Source organism: Grammomys surdaster, unplaced genomic scaffold (assembly GCF_004785775.1).
Source record: "Grammomys surdaster isolate TR1022 unplaced genomic scaffold, NIH_TR_1.0 201, whole genome shotgun sequence".
Lineage (NCBI taxonomy): Eukaryota > Metazoa > Chordata > Mammalia > Rodentia > Muridae > Grammomys > Grammomys surdaster.
In genome coordinates, this window is record NW_021604646.1 from 1510021 (window position 1) to 1528329 (window position 18309).

General features: G+C 36.9%; 1 protein-coding gene across 2 annotated transcripts in view; it reads left to right on the forward strand.

Annotated features, from left to right (window-relative positions):
• Cdh11 (cadherin 11) overlaps positions 1-18309 on the forward strand; it is a 151110-nt gene that overhangs the window by 102936 nt on the left and 29865 nt on the right. For both annotated transcript variants that reach the window (XM_028770354.1, XM_028770355.1), the window contains exons 3-7: positions 1278-1677; positions 5940-6234; positions 9107-9226; positions 10888-11055; positions 14912-15099. In XM_028770354.1, coding sequence (XP_028626187.1) covers positions 1450-1677; positions 5940-6234; positions 9107-9226; positions 10888-11055; positions 14912-15099 — 999 coding nt within the window. In that variant the 5' untranslated portion in view covers positions 1278-1449. The remainder of the gene's footprint in view (positions 1-1277; positions 1678-5939; positions 6235-9106; positions 9227-10887; positions 11056-14911; positions 15100-18309) is intronic.

Sequence of the window (18309 nt, forward strand, 5' to 3'; positions counted from 1 at the left end):
GGGGAAATTTATTTTGGGTACCAGAGTACTGAAATTCAAGAAGGCTGGGTACCTGAGGGACTCCAGGTCAGATAAATACAAGGAATTTGGGAAGGTAAACTATACCAGTGGCTCCATCTTACTGCTAGTGAATAGGAGCATGATAGTTGGGTTTGGGGAGGCAATATGCTGCCTGTTACAGGTTTACTATTCAATTTTTCTTCTTGTGATTGGAGTGAAACTGTGAAGAGCATCCTATGAAAAGCTGTCCAGTGAGATAGGATGCTGAGCTGATGAGGCAGACGTCAGACCATAAAAGAATGAATTGATGCTGTGGCTATAATTGACTTCAATAGCATTAATAGATCCTCCAGTGAGTCAATGAGAAGTTGACCTATTAGTTGACACTGTAGTGTTAATTGATCAACATAATTTAATTAATTGATTCAGAAAGCTCAATGAAGACTTGACCTTTTAAATTTTTTCTCTATAAATACAGCACCTCCTTAGGTAAGGCTGTGCTGGAATTCACTATGAAAGTCAGATTAGATCAAACTGGCCTCAACTTTCTTTAACTTGGTGTGATCTTTCTGTGTCTATCTACGGAGTTCTGGATTGCATACCTGTACACCACCCACAACCCAGATACACATACCTTGATCATTCATTTCTTCATTTTCTTTACTACCATAATTTCTTGAGGTCTAATTTGTCCTCCCTTCCTTCTCACAGTTTGTGGCATAAAATTTCTCTTATTTTCCATTTGTGCTAAAGTCTTGGTTTATGATGTGGTTGGCCAACTGGAATGTTTGGGGTATTATGGTGTTTTTCTCATGGTATCCTATATTCTCTATTCATAGCATAGAAGCTTTTGCTTTAGTATTCAACCCAGCCACCACATTCTTTAAGCATCCTCTTTTAACTGTGCTGGCCTCTGACACCCTTACTGTGAATGCTGTGTTACTCTCCTAGGCTTCCTCAATATCCCCAGTTTATCTAAGCCATGAACATAGCCAAGCACACTTAGGATCAAGGAATTATTGAGAGTTTCTGTGTTCCAGACACTATGTTAGGGGCCTTCTAGTCCCTATTTTTCTCTTGATCTTTGCAGCAATTTTTCAATGAATACTATTCTTATCTGCATTTCTGAAATGAGCAAGCTGGGTTCTAAGGAACCAGTCAGCTTTCCCAAAGCTGACAAGTAGTACACTGACATTCAAACCAACTTGTTTGCTAAATGAAAACAAAACGATAGGTGGATGAAGGCTGCAACTAATCAAATCTCTCTCTGTTTGCAGAAGCTGACTGGGGAAGTGAACAACCCTGGTGTGATGTCCTCAGTGAGTGAAGATATTCCATTCCAGAGGAGGTCGACTTGACACATCAAGGAGGTCGCCATCTGAAAGATTACCACTCTGTTGGTATAGGGAGTGACAGCTGCATTCTCCTGTGCCTACTGCATAACCAAAAATGAAGGAGAACTACTGTTTACAAGCTGCCCTGGTGTGCCTGAGCATGCTGTACCACAGCCAGGCATTTGCCCTGGAGCGAAGAAGCCACCTGCGACCCTCATTCCATGGACACCATGAGAAGGGCAAGGAGGGGCAGGTGCTGCAACGCTCCAAGAGAGGTTGGGTCTGGAACCAGTTCTTTGTGATAGAAGAGTACACCGGGCCTGACCCTGTGCTTGTGGGCAGGGTAAGGCTGCTTAGATTCGATGTTGATGTGTCTATATGTGCTCATTATCAATGCAGTAGGACTTGAGCAAGACAAAACGAAACAAAACAAACAAATAAAGAAAAAAGACAAAGCAAAGATAGGCAAACTAATACACAGACCAAAGCAAGACAAAATAAAACCAATACAATGAAACAGAAACCAAGATAGCACGAATGATCTGCTATCATTAAAAAGATAATCATCATGCATATACCTGTCCAGTCTTTTTCTCCTCATTCATAGACTTAACCACACTAAAAATGGTTCTAATGTTCACTTATTATAGGATAGGGACTCTGTTTTGACTAATCACTTTGTAGTCTATTAAAAGAAATACTGCCTTAATTTATTAAACCATTCATTAACTGGAGGAATTTCTATGACTATATCCTAACCCCAACTTGCTTGTCTTCACTTTTATACCCCTATGCCTTCCTAGTTCCTTCCACCATACTTTTCTTGGCTGTTTTACTCATGTCGGTCTCTTTCACAAGATTTTATTCTACCTTATTAGAGGGATAGATTAGCCTTGAATCCTCACATCTTGGTACTAACACCAAATCCTAGGAAATGAGTGAATATGTGTCTTTAGAATAGGAATGATATTATCTATCTTGCCTTGAGGTATGGTTATGCTAGATTTCCGCTTCTAAGGTTATGCATTTGTTAGGCAACCCCATCAAAAATATAAATGTAGAGAGGGTAAAACACATTTGGCAACCTGACCCCTTACAACTTATTAGTAAAAAATATGTGACTGTCTTTTAGGGAATACTGACATTAGTTCTCAGGAGGTAGTTATTTTAATATACACAAATTGAAGCCCTATTATGTTGAAGTGGGAGGCAGACAATAAATCAGGTTGAAGCAATACCTGACCCCAAACAAGCATAATAGGAGGCAGCCACTTATTCATTTAAAGGGAGAAAAAAATAGATATAATGAGGAGGGTAATGAAATTCAATTTATGTCCTTAACTCTTATGAAAAATAGAGGCAAGTATTTAATAATCCCTGACCTTCAAGTTAAACAGAACTGATTCAGTATAGAGAAATGCAAGGACAGATGATAGAGATGTCTACTTTAGAATCCCAAGGATGCCAACGAAGTTAGCTTTGTGTTTTATTTTTAATATGAAACAGCAGTCCATTTTTTATATCATTTATTTTTGTACTCAGCAAATATTCATGATAATCTCATCATAACTTAGAATTGAAAATATGTTTTTAGAAATAATGTACTAAATAATTTCATTCATGTATAATGAATGAGTGAAAAAGATGTAGCAGTAGTAGTCTTGATAAAATGGAAGTACAGGAAAATAATTGACCGGCAGAATCCAGAAACCTAAGAGTTGTGCTGTGTCCACAGAAAAGGAGAGGAAAAAGACAGCCCCAGTAAAGCAGGGCAACTTAGCTCAAGCAATGTGCAGAGCTGGGCATTGAATTGCTCTGAGAAAATGACCCTCTGCTTTGTCACTGTCTCAGTGGGGGACAGTGTGTGTTTAGACTTGAAGGTGGCAGGGGGTACAGGACTTAGTGAGCCAGATGACTTTGTGTCTCTCTGGATCTAACAAATGTCATATGATGCAGTAGGGAGAAAACAGGAATAAAGAGGGGAAGGGAAACTCTGGCATCCTCCCGTGTATGACCTTGAAAAGTAAGGTTCCTGAAAAGAGTCTTAATTGGATTGAAGTTTGTGTGTGTGTGTGCTCATGCATGCAAATGTGTATATGTGCCTCTACGTGTGTGTGTCCCCACATGTGTCTGCTTAGATCAGGCAAAATCTTCTTTTTGAAATAGTACTAAGATGATTCCTGCTTAAGTAGGAGGAATCGTTGGCTTGTTAACTAACAATCTTTGAATGGTGACATTCAAGGTTGAATGCTTGAAAATTCCCTGAAAAGGTAGAATTTGGCAAAGCACAAAAGACTTACAGTTTTCATGTAGGAAATTCAGTCTGTGTCATGCTGTGCTGTGCAAAGAGAGAAGCAATCAGTTTTTGGAGTCGGGAACTGGCTGTGCATGCCTCAGCAACTGGACCCTTGATAGCACTATGCTGTGTTCCCAAACCGCTTTTGTGTGGAACCTAATAAATAGTATTGTCAGTACAATAGATCATCTTTGTGACAGAGGAAAACTAGCAAGACATATCCAACTTTTAAATCTTGGACAGAGGAGAAACAAAGTGGAAATAGTATAAGCAGGACGCTTGGTAAAAATATGACTAGTTATGAAATGCATCTTTATGTTTTTGTATGTAATGCATAAAGACCCTTTGAAACTTTCAGTACCTTGACATTTATAATAGTTGCATCTTCATTTCTTGTTCACGGGACTTAACCTTTGATATCCGTGAAGCACAGGGAAAGAACGAACCTCACAATCCTAGGCTGGATAGGAGAGGGGAAAACAGGCCATGAAGTAAACACCACGAATGTTGTGGATATTCTATTTGTTCACTGAAATCCATCAAGTAACTTCCTATTACCCTCCACAAATGGCCAAACTCTTAAGAATTATGTCAGTCATATTGCATTAAAAATGATAGATTACTTTTCCTTCATTTCAGAATCAAAGTTTTCTTACTATCCTTGCCCCAGAAGCCCTGGTGTACACAACTAAAATGGTCATCGTTTATGCCTATGTTATCATGTTGGAGCTGAAATTTTTGATGTTTCACCAAAACACTTCAAGTAAATTAAACATTTAAGAAATTTGAATGGTGCGAACATTTTAAAAAGTAGCATACTTAGTATTTCCTTGAATCTCGAGCGAACTGTGTAGGCCTTGGTTTCATAATAATGATAGAAAATTAGCTGACTGTAATAAAATGATATTTACAATATTATTAAAGTCATTAATATTAAATATAATTAGTAACAATCTTTACTGCAGAAATGTTTGAATATAAGTTTTTTGTTTGTCTGTTTTATTTTGCTGAACTTCCATACACAATAGGTTTACGGTTTAATCAATGGATATCTTTAATATTTTTAGCTATTTTTCAGTACTATAAGACAATGATAATAAGATTCATATAATAGCATTCATATATTGAACTATTTCAAACCATATAAGAATTGGATATAACAATTAAAATAGCATTCATATAAAGGAGGTTAAGGAACTCAGAAATCATGAGAACAGAAGATGAGTGCATAGGCTTTAGTGCTGCAGGAAAATCAGTGATTTCTTTGATGGGCTTGGGTTCTGAAACAAAGAGCAGAATTCAGGCGTAGTTGCTAGTAGCAATGGTGGCTAAAACACCATAGTAGATTCTTGACCACAGAAAGTATAGATTTAGACAAAAATCATCTTGTCTATAGGCTTTCTGGAAAAATGTGAAAATCCCAAGGATATTGGAAATTCTTCACGGGCCTGGGGACAATATGTCTATCACTTTGCACCACCATCCTTTATGACCATAGGGTCTTAGTAGATTTTTCTCTCCAAAGGATAATAGATATACATTAGACTCCGAATGTCAAGCATTAGAGCTAGAAACGTCTGCTTAGTTGAAGGATTTTCAACTGCCTGGACAATGCAAATGTCCTTTGAAGAGGATTCTCTGCAAAAATTACACTAATACCACGTGGTGGAGGAGGAAGCCCTCTGTACTTCGATGTTGAAGGAGCTGTAGAAGTTACAATCAGAGGAAGCTACAAATATAATATACAATCTATAGCCCTGTATTATGTAAAATTAGCAAAGAGCATTTAAGAATCTGTGGAGATAAGTTTGTACATGTATAGGCTTGTAAAGGGGTCACAGGAAACTGGCAAAGATGTGACTCGTAGCTGAGGAAGGCGATGAAATGGGAGTAAAAACTGAGAGAAATATACAGCATAAATTTATGTTTACATCTTTTCAAAATATATATGTGCGTTTCTTTCCAAATAACTATTGAAGCATACGTGAATATATGTATTTTGCATGTATGCATATATACAGTCAAAGAGAGAGGAAGAACATGAACCTCAGAAATAAACATTTGCATATATATTAGCCTCATCATTATCTAGCTTAACGACCTTGGCTATAGTAGTTATTTTAAGACTCCTTTTCCCTATTCAGAAAATGATGATGGAAATCACTTGTCTCATGATATATGTGTGAGTGTATGTATGTGCACACATGTGTGCATAGCGTAACTATCAGCCTATGTATTTTTACTGTGTTCCTCATGAAATTACAAATCGTGTTTTCTATCTTTCTTTTCTCTTCTTTTTTTTTTTCTAGCTTCATTCTGACATTGACTCTGGTGATGGGAACATTAAATACATTCTCTCAGGTGAAGGAGCGGGAACCATTTTTGTGATTGATGACAAATCAGGGAACATTCATGCCACCAAGACACTGGACCGAGAGGAGAGAGCCCAGTACACACTGATGGCTCAGGCGGTGGACAGGGACACCAACAGGCCACTGGAACCACCTTCAGAATTCATTGTTAAGGTCCAGGACATTAATGACAACCCTCCAGAGTTTCTGCATGAAACCTATCATGCCAATGTGCCTGAGAGGTCCAATGTGGGTACGTAAGTAAGAGTCCCCCGTTCACCTTCTATCTGGTATCTCTCCAGGTTGGCAGGCTGGTGCCTACCCTCCAACCCAGGAAATGGAGCTTGTTTTGCATCTTTATTGCACATTAGCAAGGAAAAAATTCTTTTGTTGGACATTTTTAAAAATTAAAATAGTTTTTTTCCTTACACAATATATCATGATTATGGTTCCGTCTCTGTCCACACCTCCCAGTTATTCCATACATATCCTTCTGTCCAGATCTACTGTCTTTCTGTCTCCAAGTAGCAAACAATCAGACTTCTAAAAGATAATAAGAAAAGAAAATATTAGATTTTTAAAACCTAATACATTGACCAAAAGAAACAAACAGAAAGGAATGACCTCCAAGAAAAAGTGCATGAAACAGATATAGACATAGAGACTCAGATTTTCAAATGTTTATAACAGACTTGAAGATGTAAAGTCAACTATTAACGTCCTATTGACTAGGAAGAATGGAAGGGGGAAGAATGAGATTCAGTTTAGCATATCCTGACTTGTCATGTTCAGCTATGTGAAGTGACACCATTTAATATCTTCTCTTCCTCTGTAGAATAGGAGGAACATTTCCAGTCTTCAAAGAGCAATGATTATATTCATCCAATCACTAGGGCATTGATGTTGAATAAGTAACAGCAATGATAATGTTTGCTGCTTTGAGCTTCACATTAATTGATTGTGAACACACACACTCCAGCGTATTTAACTTGGCCATGATTAAACTTTTCAAAGCAGTCATTCCAGTTGGTCATGTATAAATGAGAAACCAAAGCAGAAACAGATTAGCTAATTAGTCCAGGGTCACTTGTGTTACTAAATTCACCCAAAATGTGTATAGGGCTGCCATCAGCTGATGATTTTAAATATACTTAAAGACATATTGCTTTGCTTGAAGATGGAACTCTAATATCTGACTCCTTGTGTCCCTTCTGCTTAAATTTCTAGAATGTGGTCTTTTGAGTGACTCTGATCATTGGCCCTGAGTGAAACTGAAAGTCATCAGGGGTGGATTGTTCGTTTTATCAATGATAGAAAACCCAAGCACTGAATATAAAGATTAGCTTACTCAAGAGAGTCAGCTGTGACTTTAGAGCTCTGGGGGATTTCCAGTCTGTGTGTGGAGTCTCTTGTGACAGAATTACCATTGCCCTTCATGTCTGCTAAGATCTTTTTCCAAGAAAAATCCAGGCTGACTCATCATCTTCTTCCTTCCCCTTTACTTGTTCTTGTCCGGTCTCTTGACTACTCTATCCTCAGATGTGATTTCTAATAAGAAGAAAGGATGGAAGAAGCAGAGGTACATAGGCATTGAAACTGATAACCCAGACGGAGTTTTGCTTCTTAAAGGACACTTTGGAACCTAGGGCAGTGCTCAGACTTCCTACAGTAATTTCTATGAAATTATTGTCTTTGTCATCAGAAAGCTATGTGAATCAGGGCTCCTTTGTATCCCTTCCTAATTTATCATTTTGTCAATTGTGAAATCAAGGTAACAGTTGCTGATGAGTTCTGAGTATATAGGTCAAATAGAAATATTTGACAACTGCTTCACAAAAACATTTTAGAATTCCATGAAACCATAAAGATTTATAACTTTCTTAGACATTCCATGAAGTCTTTCTCTGGTATAACACCCATTTTCTAGAATAATCCCTACCTTGTAGGAAGAAGGTCACAAAAGCTAGTGGGTATGGAAAATCGATTTTTGAAAGAGTGAACATTGCCTTGGGTTTCTCATAGAAGTCACAGAAAACCTTAGGAAGTAAGGGATAGTTACCTGAAAGTTGTGTAAACAGGTTCTGTACTCTGCCAGGAGGACCTCCCTCCCACCATTCTGCTGAAATGTCAAAGGAGAAACTTGGGTTTCATTCTTGCTAGATCTCCCAGCAAGTTAGACTTCCAGCTGTGACAATAAACAACATGAAAAAGAGATTTTAAGACGTCACATTTCTCATCCCAAATCTTCCCAAAGTAAAATAGATGCCAAATGTCCAGCAGAGAATGATGGCACTTTAACTGGGATTTACCTCAAACAGTTCCTGACAGAGACATCCTGGATAATTGCCTTTTCCCTCCTCTCCTCTCTACACTGAAGCTCAACATGCCATGTCCCAGATACTTATTGTGACAATGGAGCTTATAAAGAAAATAAATGGCAGCCCATTCCTTTATTTTCTGATTTCCATTTCTTCTGACCTAGGAATATATCTTAGATCCTGTTGATCCGTCACTGCTATTTCTGTCACATGCATACCAGACCCTAAAGAGGAGGAAACGTGTAATTTTTATGACAGTAGGGAACAGCATTCTATATACTATTTATAGCCACAAATTAATTAAAATGTAGTATTAGCAGTAATTTTATTACATGCAAAGCAACAATTAAAGGATATGTTTATTGTCACAGATGGGAAAGGGCTCTCTATCCTCTCATGAAAAGCAATTCTTCATTAACTATCATTTATTGCACTCTCAGGAAAGATTTTTATTTAATTGGGTGATATCCTGAACATTTCCTTACCATAGTTCTAGGAATGTTTGACAAGAATGTTCATATTATTGTTATTTTAACTATCAAAGCAAGCAGGAAGAACTGTGAAAGTAGAAAATTTAGTTTTAAACCTTGAGGATCAGAAAAGAAAAGGAAGAAGGGAACTAGAATGGGAAGAAAGACAAGGAGAGAAGTGTTTTGCACTTGAATTATAGGACAATAAGACCGTACTGGACTAATTGTGAACTTTGTTTCAAGACTTAATTTTAAATGAAATTCTGTAAACAGCAATGAAATCTGAAAAATTTATCGGGTGTTGCTAATTGCTTCTCTTCCCTCCCCCTTTATTTAGGAACATCAGTAATCCAAGTGACAGCCTCTGATGCAGATGATCCCACCTATGGAAATAGTGCCAAGTTAGTGTATAGTATCCTTGAAGGACAACCTTACTTCTCAGTGGAGGCCCAAACAGGTATAGTAGATTGTATTGTCTTTGTGAGTCATGACTTATTATAAATAAAGACTCTATGCCTGCTCATTTAACTGCCTTGGCTCTAAAATCACTTAAATTGAAAAGGAACTAAAGGGTCACTTTGCAGACTTAGTTTGAGGCAAAGAATAGAGTAATACACATTTTTTTGTGTCTCAGATCATAATTACAAATACATAAAATTTCAAATTATGAATTGGAAATGTCTTGAATTGTGGATCCATATTAAAAGGGCCGGAGATTGTTACAAAGTAGTTTTAGCTTTTGAAATATCCTTGGAAGACCACTGAGTAAACTAAGAACTGTCAGGAGTAACTGTTAATGTTCACCTTACTAGAATATCCACCACATTCCCAATCTCCCGCTGTGAACATAGATTCCCAAAGAATGCTATAAAATGAAGAGCAGACCAATAAAGTGAGTCAATTTACAACAGAAACTCAATGTTACTCTTCATTTATACTAGATGCTATTGTCAACAAGAGTAAACACTACAGTCCTGAACAATTGCTCTTTCCCAGTAGTATACCTTTCCTTTTCACATAATATCTGTATTTTTGAAAGAGGTTGTCATACAGTTTCAACTTTTACATAATTTCCTAATTTGATACTTTTTTTATTTGTGTGATTAACTCTCACCTACTTATGTATCAATTTATTTTTCATCGCCTTGCTCCAAACAACAACTTGTGGAGTTTTTGTCTATGGTTTCATAGAGAACTTTGCTATTAGATATTCGGTAAACTAAGGGTAAATGGGAGATTTCATATAGAATACTGGAAATGGTTAAAACTCCAGTCTTCTTTGTCTCACGCAACCAAGGATAGTGACTAACAATTGAAACTCACAAAACTATCTAACCGGTAAGGAAAATGAGGTCTCAGAAGTTCTAGGGTATGGCAAGGAAACATCTCAACAATGGGCTCAGTGAAGTATAGCAAAGACCACCACCTCCTCCATGTTCTTTGTATTTATACTACAAACATTACTTTATTCATTGAATGTAAAAACTTCCATATGATCCCTAGAGATGTAAGTAAGCATATTTTTATGAACATCATGTTTCAATATACAGAGGTCATGAATAATTCCTAAATTTATCATTTTTCAGTGAGAGGTGGTTGTCGGTTGAATTTTTGTACGAGTTTTACTCATCTTTCTAACTAATTAAAAAATTAACAGTAGCGTTTTAATGTCTTCCATAAAGTTTTCGCCTCCTCAATAAACATAGCATGAACTGTAGAGATTCTTCTAATAGTTACATGTAAGACTTGATTTCTGAAGCTTTTGGCTAGACTTCGAGAAGTATAGATTCAGTTATGACTTAACGTATAATAGGCACTTGTCAATTCAGTCTTCAGGATTCTTGTGTCTGAGAAAGAAGGCATTGTTATTTGCATGTACAGTGAAAAACAAATACTAATTAATAAGTTGTAAGTATTTTTTATTATGTGCTTAATAATACACAGATCGTTTGGTTATCAGTGATTTCTGTTATATTTGCTACATTAAAATGACTTTTCTTTGAGCAAACAGACTATTTTTTAATGTATATTTAGCTCCCCAGGATCTAAAATATTCTTCTTTTTGAAATATTGTCATAAATGAATATCTGTGACTCTGTTTAATCGTTCACTTGTTAGGCATCATCAGAACAGCCCTTCCCAATATGGACAGAGAAGCCAAGGAAGAATACCACGTGGTGATCCAGGCCAAGGACATGGGTGGACACATGGGCGGACTCTCAGGGACAACCAAAGTGACGATCACACTGACTGATGTCAACGACAATCCACCAAAGTTTCCACAGAGTAAGGAGTCAGAGCTGGTCTTTGCTGTCTGCCACTGCTGAGTCAGATCCTCATGTTTTTGTTCACTTCTAATTTACCCAGCTTTCAAAAGGAAGAGTCTAGAAAACCAAGAACCATTTTTGTGATTCTTGCACAAGCCTAAAAAAAGATAACAACAGCTTACAAACACACAAAAGAAAGTTAAACAGTATAAAGAGCATGAGATGTAAGGAAGACATTAAAAACTGTATAACTCTAGAGACCAGAATATCTGCATCTTGAGGTATTTTACTTATTAGGTATTAATTATGAAAGGCAGGAAACAATTAACCATATCCTGTCTCAGTGTTCTTCACTGATGCTAACAGTACCATGATATGATATTTATCATTCCATAAAGAAACTGCCCCACATCTTGGTGATTGCAAATAACAGTCATTTATTTGTTTCTTGACTTTAATTTGTGCAGTGCATGGGAGAAATAGCTACTCTGTCATCACTCCAGCGTCAGCTGGGCACTGCTATCTGGGGCAAAAATAACTCACTTCTAAGATTCCTTATAAGACTGGCAAATTGAGATTGGCTTGTGCTTTCTCTCCACATGGGCCTTTCTGTGGCTGATTTCTGATCATGAGAACTCTGTGACCAGAGGAACCAACTATGTTGTGTTTTCTGTACTGATATCAGAAGTCACATGGCTTCTTTCCCAGAAACCTTAAGGCTGCCAGCATGGCAGTGAAGCTCAGGCAGACCAAAGTGTTCTATGTGAGGATCATGAAGTAATGTTGAAGGCCTATAGGATGAGAGTTATACTTGTATACCTTTAGAAGATGATCTTAGCATCTAATTTAAATATAATTCTTCTTTAGATTAATCCAGTGAATGCTGATTTTTATATCATTTGAAAAATGGCAATAATTGATCAACCATTGTGATTTTGATTATTGTACAATATTTATGAAATTATTGAGGGAAAATAAAATAACTTCACAGTTAAGGATATATACTGCTTTTGCAGAAGACCATGGATAGGTTATCAGCAACTATATTAGTGGCTCTGAACAGCTGAAATTCAGCTCTAGGAGGACTGGTAGCCTTCTTTTGGTCTCAGTTGTTCCTGCACTCCTTTGCACATAGCCAAATAAACACAGGCATATGCATACCTAAAAATAAGATACATATGCATACCTAAAAATAACATACATCTTTAACATTTTTATGTTTACTATTTTAAATTATGTGTTCATGAGTGTGTTTATGTGTGGATATATGTAGGTGCCCACAGAAACCATAACTGTCAGATTTCCCTGCAGCTGTAATTATGTGTGATTGTGAGCCAACTGACTTGGTTGCGAGTAACCAAACTCTGGCCTGCAGGCAGAGAAACATACACTCTTAGTCCTGAGCCATCACTCTAGCATCAAATAAAACAAATCTTTGGAGACGACAATATTGAAATATCGAAATTAATGATAGATGCTAATTGCACCATCATTTAATATCTGGTTACTAATGTTACAAATATCTAACAAGAGCCTATGTTTTATAGATATAATTGGCTCCTAGGGAAAGTACATTGAGGGGACTAAAGAATTTCTGAAATCATATTTTAACAGAAATATGTGTATGTGCAATGGGAAATACAGAGTTATAACAAAATCATATGACTCTGAGGTATCCAGTAATGACAAAAACACCCATGGCTCCAGTTACAGAGAGTCTGACACACATTCTGGTCTCTACAGGCAACCACACACACATGATGTACACTCAAAGACAGACAGACAGACAGACAGACACACACACACACACACACACACACCATTTAAAAATAAATGAGCCCATAGGAAGGCAGTTAAGTATGCCAGTTAAGGAGTCACTATGGTTATTCAAAGTAACCCAAGATAACAATCTACCAAATAGAGATATCAAGGTAGAGGATCATGAGACACATAATTAGCTTTTGAGGACGCCAAAAGAAAAGGGGGATCCTTGCTATTCCTGGTTAGATAGAAAATTGTGCATCTTTGATAAGATTGAGGCCCATACAATATTGTTAAAGCTGCCTATTTCATGTGGACAATGTATAGTTGCTCCATACGCCAGAAAAATAGGCAGACAGACTTATTCATGATGTTCATTAATGCCATTTCTTACGTAGAGTGGAATAGAAATTTTATATTTCAGTTTTAGTGTTTCACAGTCATGGACTTGAATGAGATTTGGAAAAATTACATTGTAACAGATCTTCTGAACCTTGTTATATTATACATTGTTAATTTCTACAGAAAGACACTCTCACTATGCCTTGACTGTGAAAGCAATACAAGATTGGGTAGAAAATGGGTACACTATAATCACGAAAGGAATGCTGAACTGCAACATATAGTGGCTATGGGAGGGGAAATGAAGAGTCTAGGGGATCCACCCAATGTCAGTGGGCTGAGATCTGCAGGAGAAGGCTCCACCCAACCATAGAGTGTCTTAGACAGGTTGCTTTTTAAGGGTGTCAGATGATGGTGCTACATCCCATTCCTCTACTGAAAACTGTCCAGTGGTTTCCCTAAATGAAACCCAGTATCTTGTCTATTTTTCATTAATGCCCTTTTATATGTCTCCTTTGTTCAGGAGTCCCACTCTTACTCCTATCCTTGCTATCCTGTACATTTTCAGAATCTTCCTACCTGAGGCTCTCTGACATTTGTTGATCCTTGTTCTGTGACACTTATTCCCCACATATTCACATACCTGTCTTGCTCGCTTCCTTCACTGGAATGCAGATTTATTCCAAAGGAAGTCTTCTGTCCCTATCCTGTCCAAAATAAATCCTGGTTTCCTTCTCATCCACACATGCTTAACAATTATATGTGTTCACTCACATTCGTCATCATAGAAAAACGTATCATACTCCATCTGCACACTCACTCATCTTCAGCATAATTACAGCATAATCACATACATAACTGCACACCCATGTGTGTAGCTTAAACACATCTTCATACACACACACACACACATACACACACACACACACACACACACACACACACACACACACTTCCCTTTATCCCTCACCAAATGATACTACTTAGCTGATAACATCACAGTATATCTAGAGATGTTTTGGTTTCTTTCTTATACCATATTAGCAATTATAGCTCTTCTTTTACTTAGTTTCAGAGCTAAAAGAATGTATAGCATTATTTACATTCATGATAAATACCATCAACATAAATATAAATGTGCACTGTGGCACCATTCTCATTTCTGAAAAACACATAAATATAAATATGGAGAGATTAGACTGTCTAAAAGCTTAAGGAGAATTCCATGCTTAGCCTAGTGCAAGGATGCAGAATAAGATAAGAGAGAAATATCTCTTTGCTAAAGAAAGACATATTCTTGAAAAATAAGATTTGTATTTGTCTCTAAAATAAATATGAAGGGCTGAAAGCTTTTTAAGCAGAGGGATGAATTTCCTCTTCTGTTTCTGTTTTTTTTTTTTCATGAGCAATTAGTTCATGGAATCCTTGGAATTAGTTTGTGGAAGACCCTGAAAACGAAGCCTTAGGTGTTCCAGTATGTGGACTCTTTCATAGGTCCTTGTCACTGCTTTCCTTCCTCTCATGTAGCTGGTGACCTCACCATCTCATCAGGACCCCAATATTGGTTTATCATCCTGTAAGGAGCACATTCTTCCTGCAAGCAGGCCGTCTGGGGATGGATCCTCTTCCCATCCACCCGCTTCACTTCTGTGTCTACCAATAGAAAGTTTAATTTTAAACCCTTTGAGAAATTTACTGGGATTCAATGAAATCTGAAGTCTTACAGCTGCCAAATAAAAAGGAAAATAAAAGTGGATGTCTTCTTCTTTCAGGCGTGTACCAGATGTCTGTTTCAGAAGCAGCTGTCCCGGGGGAGGAAGTAGGAAGGGTGAAGGCTAAAGACCCAGACATCGGAGAAAATGGCTTAGTCACATACAATATTGTTGATGGAGACGGCATAGATCTGTTTGAAATCACAACAGACTATGAAACACAGGACGGTGTGGTGAAGCTGAAAAAGGTAGGTTAGAGAAATCAGACATGTCAGTCATAAGATCTGTGTTGCCCAGGCAACCTAAGGAAGACAGTGGACTAATGGCTAAGAAATGTTGTCTATGAAAGACTGAGGTAGGACTTTATCAATTTGCTGCTAAGGCCTGAAATCTGAGGATATAAGAGAAATTGTTTTCATACTGGTACTGCAGAAAGGGCTGGCCAAAGAGTAGATTATACCTGCCTGAAGTTTCTGGCTTGTTCTTCTATATTTTGACAAAATTATCTGGTGGGAGAAACAACAAATTGAAAAGTCTGAGTTTTGGAAAACCAACTCTAATTTCATTGAGGTCTGTCAGACTAAGTTAGCTAATACAGAATATAGAATAGTCTTATTTTAAACATTGCTAGTTCATTGCACTGTGGGATGTTTTGTGAAATTTTAACTAATCTTCCTTTTACTGCTTTTTCAAATCTGAACTTGAAATAACAATAAAAATTCTCCTTCCTTATTAATTTAAACTCTCATCAGAAACAAAATACATCCCTGCATGAATTAATTATACAGAAGAGAATATTGTTTCCTTTTATTTAGTTTTAAATAAATCAATCTCATATTTACTCTGTAACGACTGCGGGGCAGAAATAATCCACCTTTCATTCATTTTTTTATCATGAGAAGTCATGAAATAAGTAGAGTGTTCCAATGATCAATAATTCTTTAACTTAAATTTTGTAATTGAGGCACAGACCGACTCAGTCACAGACACATAGACACATGTGGAATTCAAATCTACATGGTATTGGAAGCAATGTCCCTCTTAAGACATTTTAGAAGCAACTGAGCCAGAAAGTCAGATAATATTCCCTTTAACGTGAAGAAACAATTGCAGTACATTCTAAAGCTCCTTCCCTCCTGATTTACCACTTGAGAAATCAACACCTCTCCATCATCACAGTGTATGGAACATTAAATGTGAATTGGTTGAGGGGATTATCTTGGTTTTAATCAAGCATTCATTTTCTACTAGGTTTTTATAGTATGAATATTAAGCTTCTTGGTTTGAGAGAAAAAGATCGGATTGAGGGAAAAAATTAAATTGAAGAATCAATAAAGGAGTGAGTACCTGGAGAGGAGGAGAAGGTGGCCCTGGGGAGGTTATTTTTCAGCAGGGAAGCCTGTGTGACTGATATCTCACTGTAATTCAAAGCATATTGAGGGGAGTTAAACACTTAGAGGGCATAGAATGAAGAAAATGTAGGTGACATTGCAGAGAAAAAATAAAACAAGATCTCAGGTGGAAACTGAGGTAAAGATCAGATACGTGGAAAAGTCTCTATTCCTTACTAAGTTTCATGACCAAAGATGTCTAATTATCAGCCACAGGAGGATGGAAAACTGTTCTGTCTGGTGTCTCTTTTGGAAAGTAGCTTTGTGAACTGTGTGTAGCTGTCAACTTTCTTTGTTAATTAATATTACTATCCCTCCTGCATAACACTGACCCATGAATGTTGACATCAGTGAGCGATTCCTGCCTCCTATCATTGACTGCTCAAGTAATTGGATAGTTGGCTAGGAGAAGGTTGTCACCTGTTTCCAGTGTATTCGAGGCATAAACACATATGGTTCTAAAATCCTGAAGCATTTAAATCACCCCCATGAAACTCATACATGGCAAATGAGCTCTCTGCATATGATTAATTTGTGTACTTTCCCCCAATTCAGTTTACTACAGGCAGCAGAATAAGCTTTTACAAAGCAATGACATTTAAATTTAAAACAATGTAGGCTCATATTTAATTTGGAAGATAAGATTTGTCTTAACTTGTACCAAAAAGTTCCAAATGCTCAACAGAAAAATGAAATCAAAGTGAAACTTGTAGAATGAAAATGTTGAAATGTCTTTTGGAAGACATTACACATAATTTAATAATATTTAAAGATGTTGTAGAAATAGTTTTGTATTTTAAAGATTTTCTTTAATATACCATTTTCATTTACATCTTAATTCCGTTTTCTATTTTCTTCTGAGTTAATCAGTTGTAACCATTTTTTCAGGCAGGCTTTGGTAAAAGCTGGGAATCTAAAAGGTAAGAGATGGAGTGCTAGCCATAGGGAATCACAAATTAACAGGACAGTTTAGTAAAAAGTCACTGATGATCAGAGGAGTTTCCTCAGCCTTGGCTTTATTGATTCTTCAGGCTTGAAAAATCTTGGTCATAGAGGAATATTGAAGCAATATAAAACATTTTAAAGTTCTCAAACCTTCATCATGTATAAGTTCATAGACATGCACCTCTTCTCAACTCACTATCATGATAATGGTTAAAAATATTTTAATTTTTACCAAATACTTCTGATGTGATTAGGAGCATAATCTATCCCCCAGTTGAAAATTCACTGATTATGACATAATGAAGACACTGCAAGAATTTGCTCAGTAGGTCCACTGGAAAACTGTTGTCAGGGTTAAAAAAAAAGAGAGAGATTTCAAAAGCTGAAAAAAGGCTCAAGAATATGGAAGAAGATGCCAAGGACCTTCAAGATTTGTGGAGTCATGTTTGGGAAGAAGGGAATAGATTTTAAGTAATATCTTAAATGTTAACCACCCATCACCCATCCTCCCCATACAGTCAAAAGGACTGAGGTACAAGACCACATGGAAAAGTCATTCTAAAGTATCTGACAGACTAGATAGATCCCTTTTCAAAATACTTTTCAAAAAAATACTTTTCAAAATAATATTTGTCGACTTCTGACCCAGGTTCAGAGTTTCACGGGAAAGAAAAAACCCCTGTGTTCCAAGTATTTAACCGTTCTCCATGCAGTTCTGTAGAGAACAATGTAAGTACAGATTAATCTCTAGGTGGCTTGACATCTTTCAGGAAGAAAACTCCAACCATTTGTCCATTGTAGTATCATTGGCCAGGTAGAAATTCCATCCATTGTAAATAAATGCCAGCATAGCTTCTTAGCTGTTCTTTGCAACCAGACAACCTTGTGAGGTATTTTGAGAACAGCAATAGAAAACACTTGAAGCATTCCTTGTTTTAATCAAATGTTTTTATTTTATTTGGTTTGTGCATCTGTGCACATAGATGTGGATATATAATATTTTGTATGCTTCCAGTCATAGGGTTATCTGATTTGTAAACTTAATGTCAAACATAAACACTTTTACATGCTGTTCTATAACACACATAATCATTTTTAAGGACTACATTACAATCCATCCTA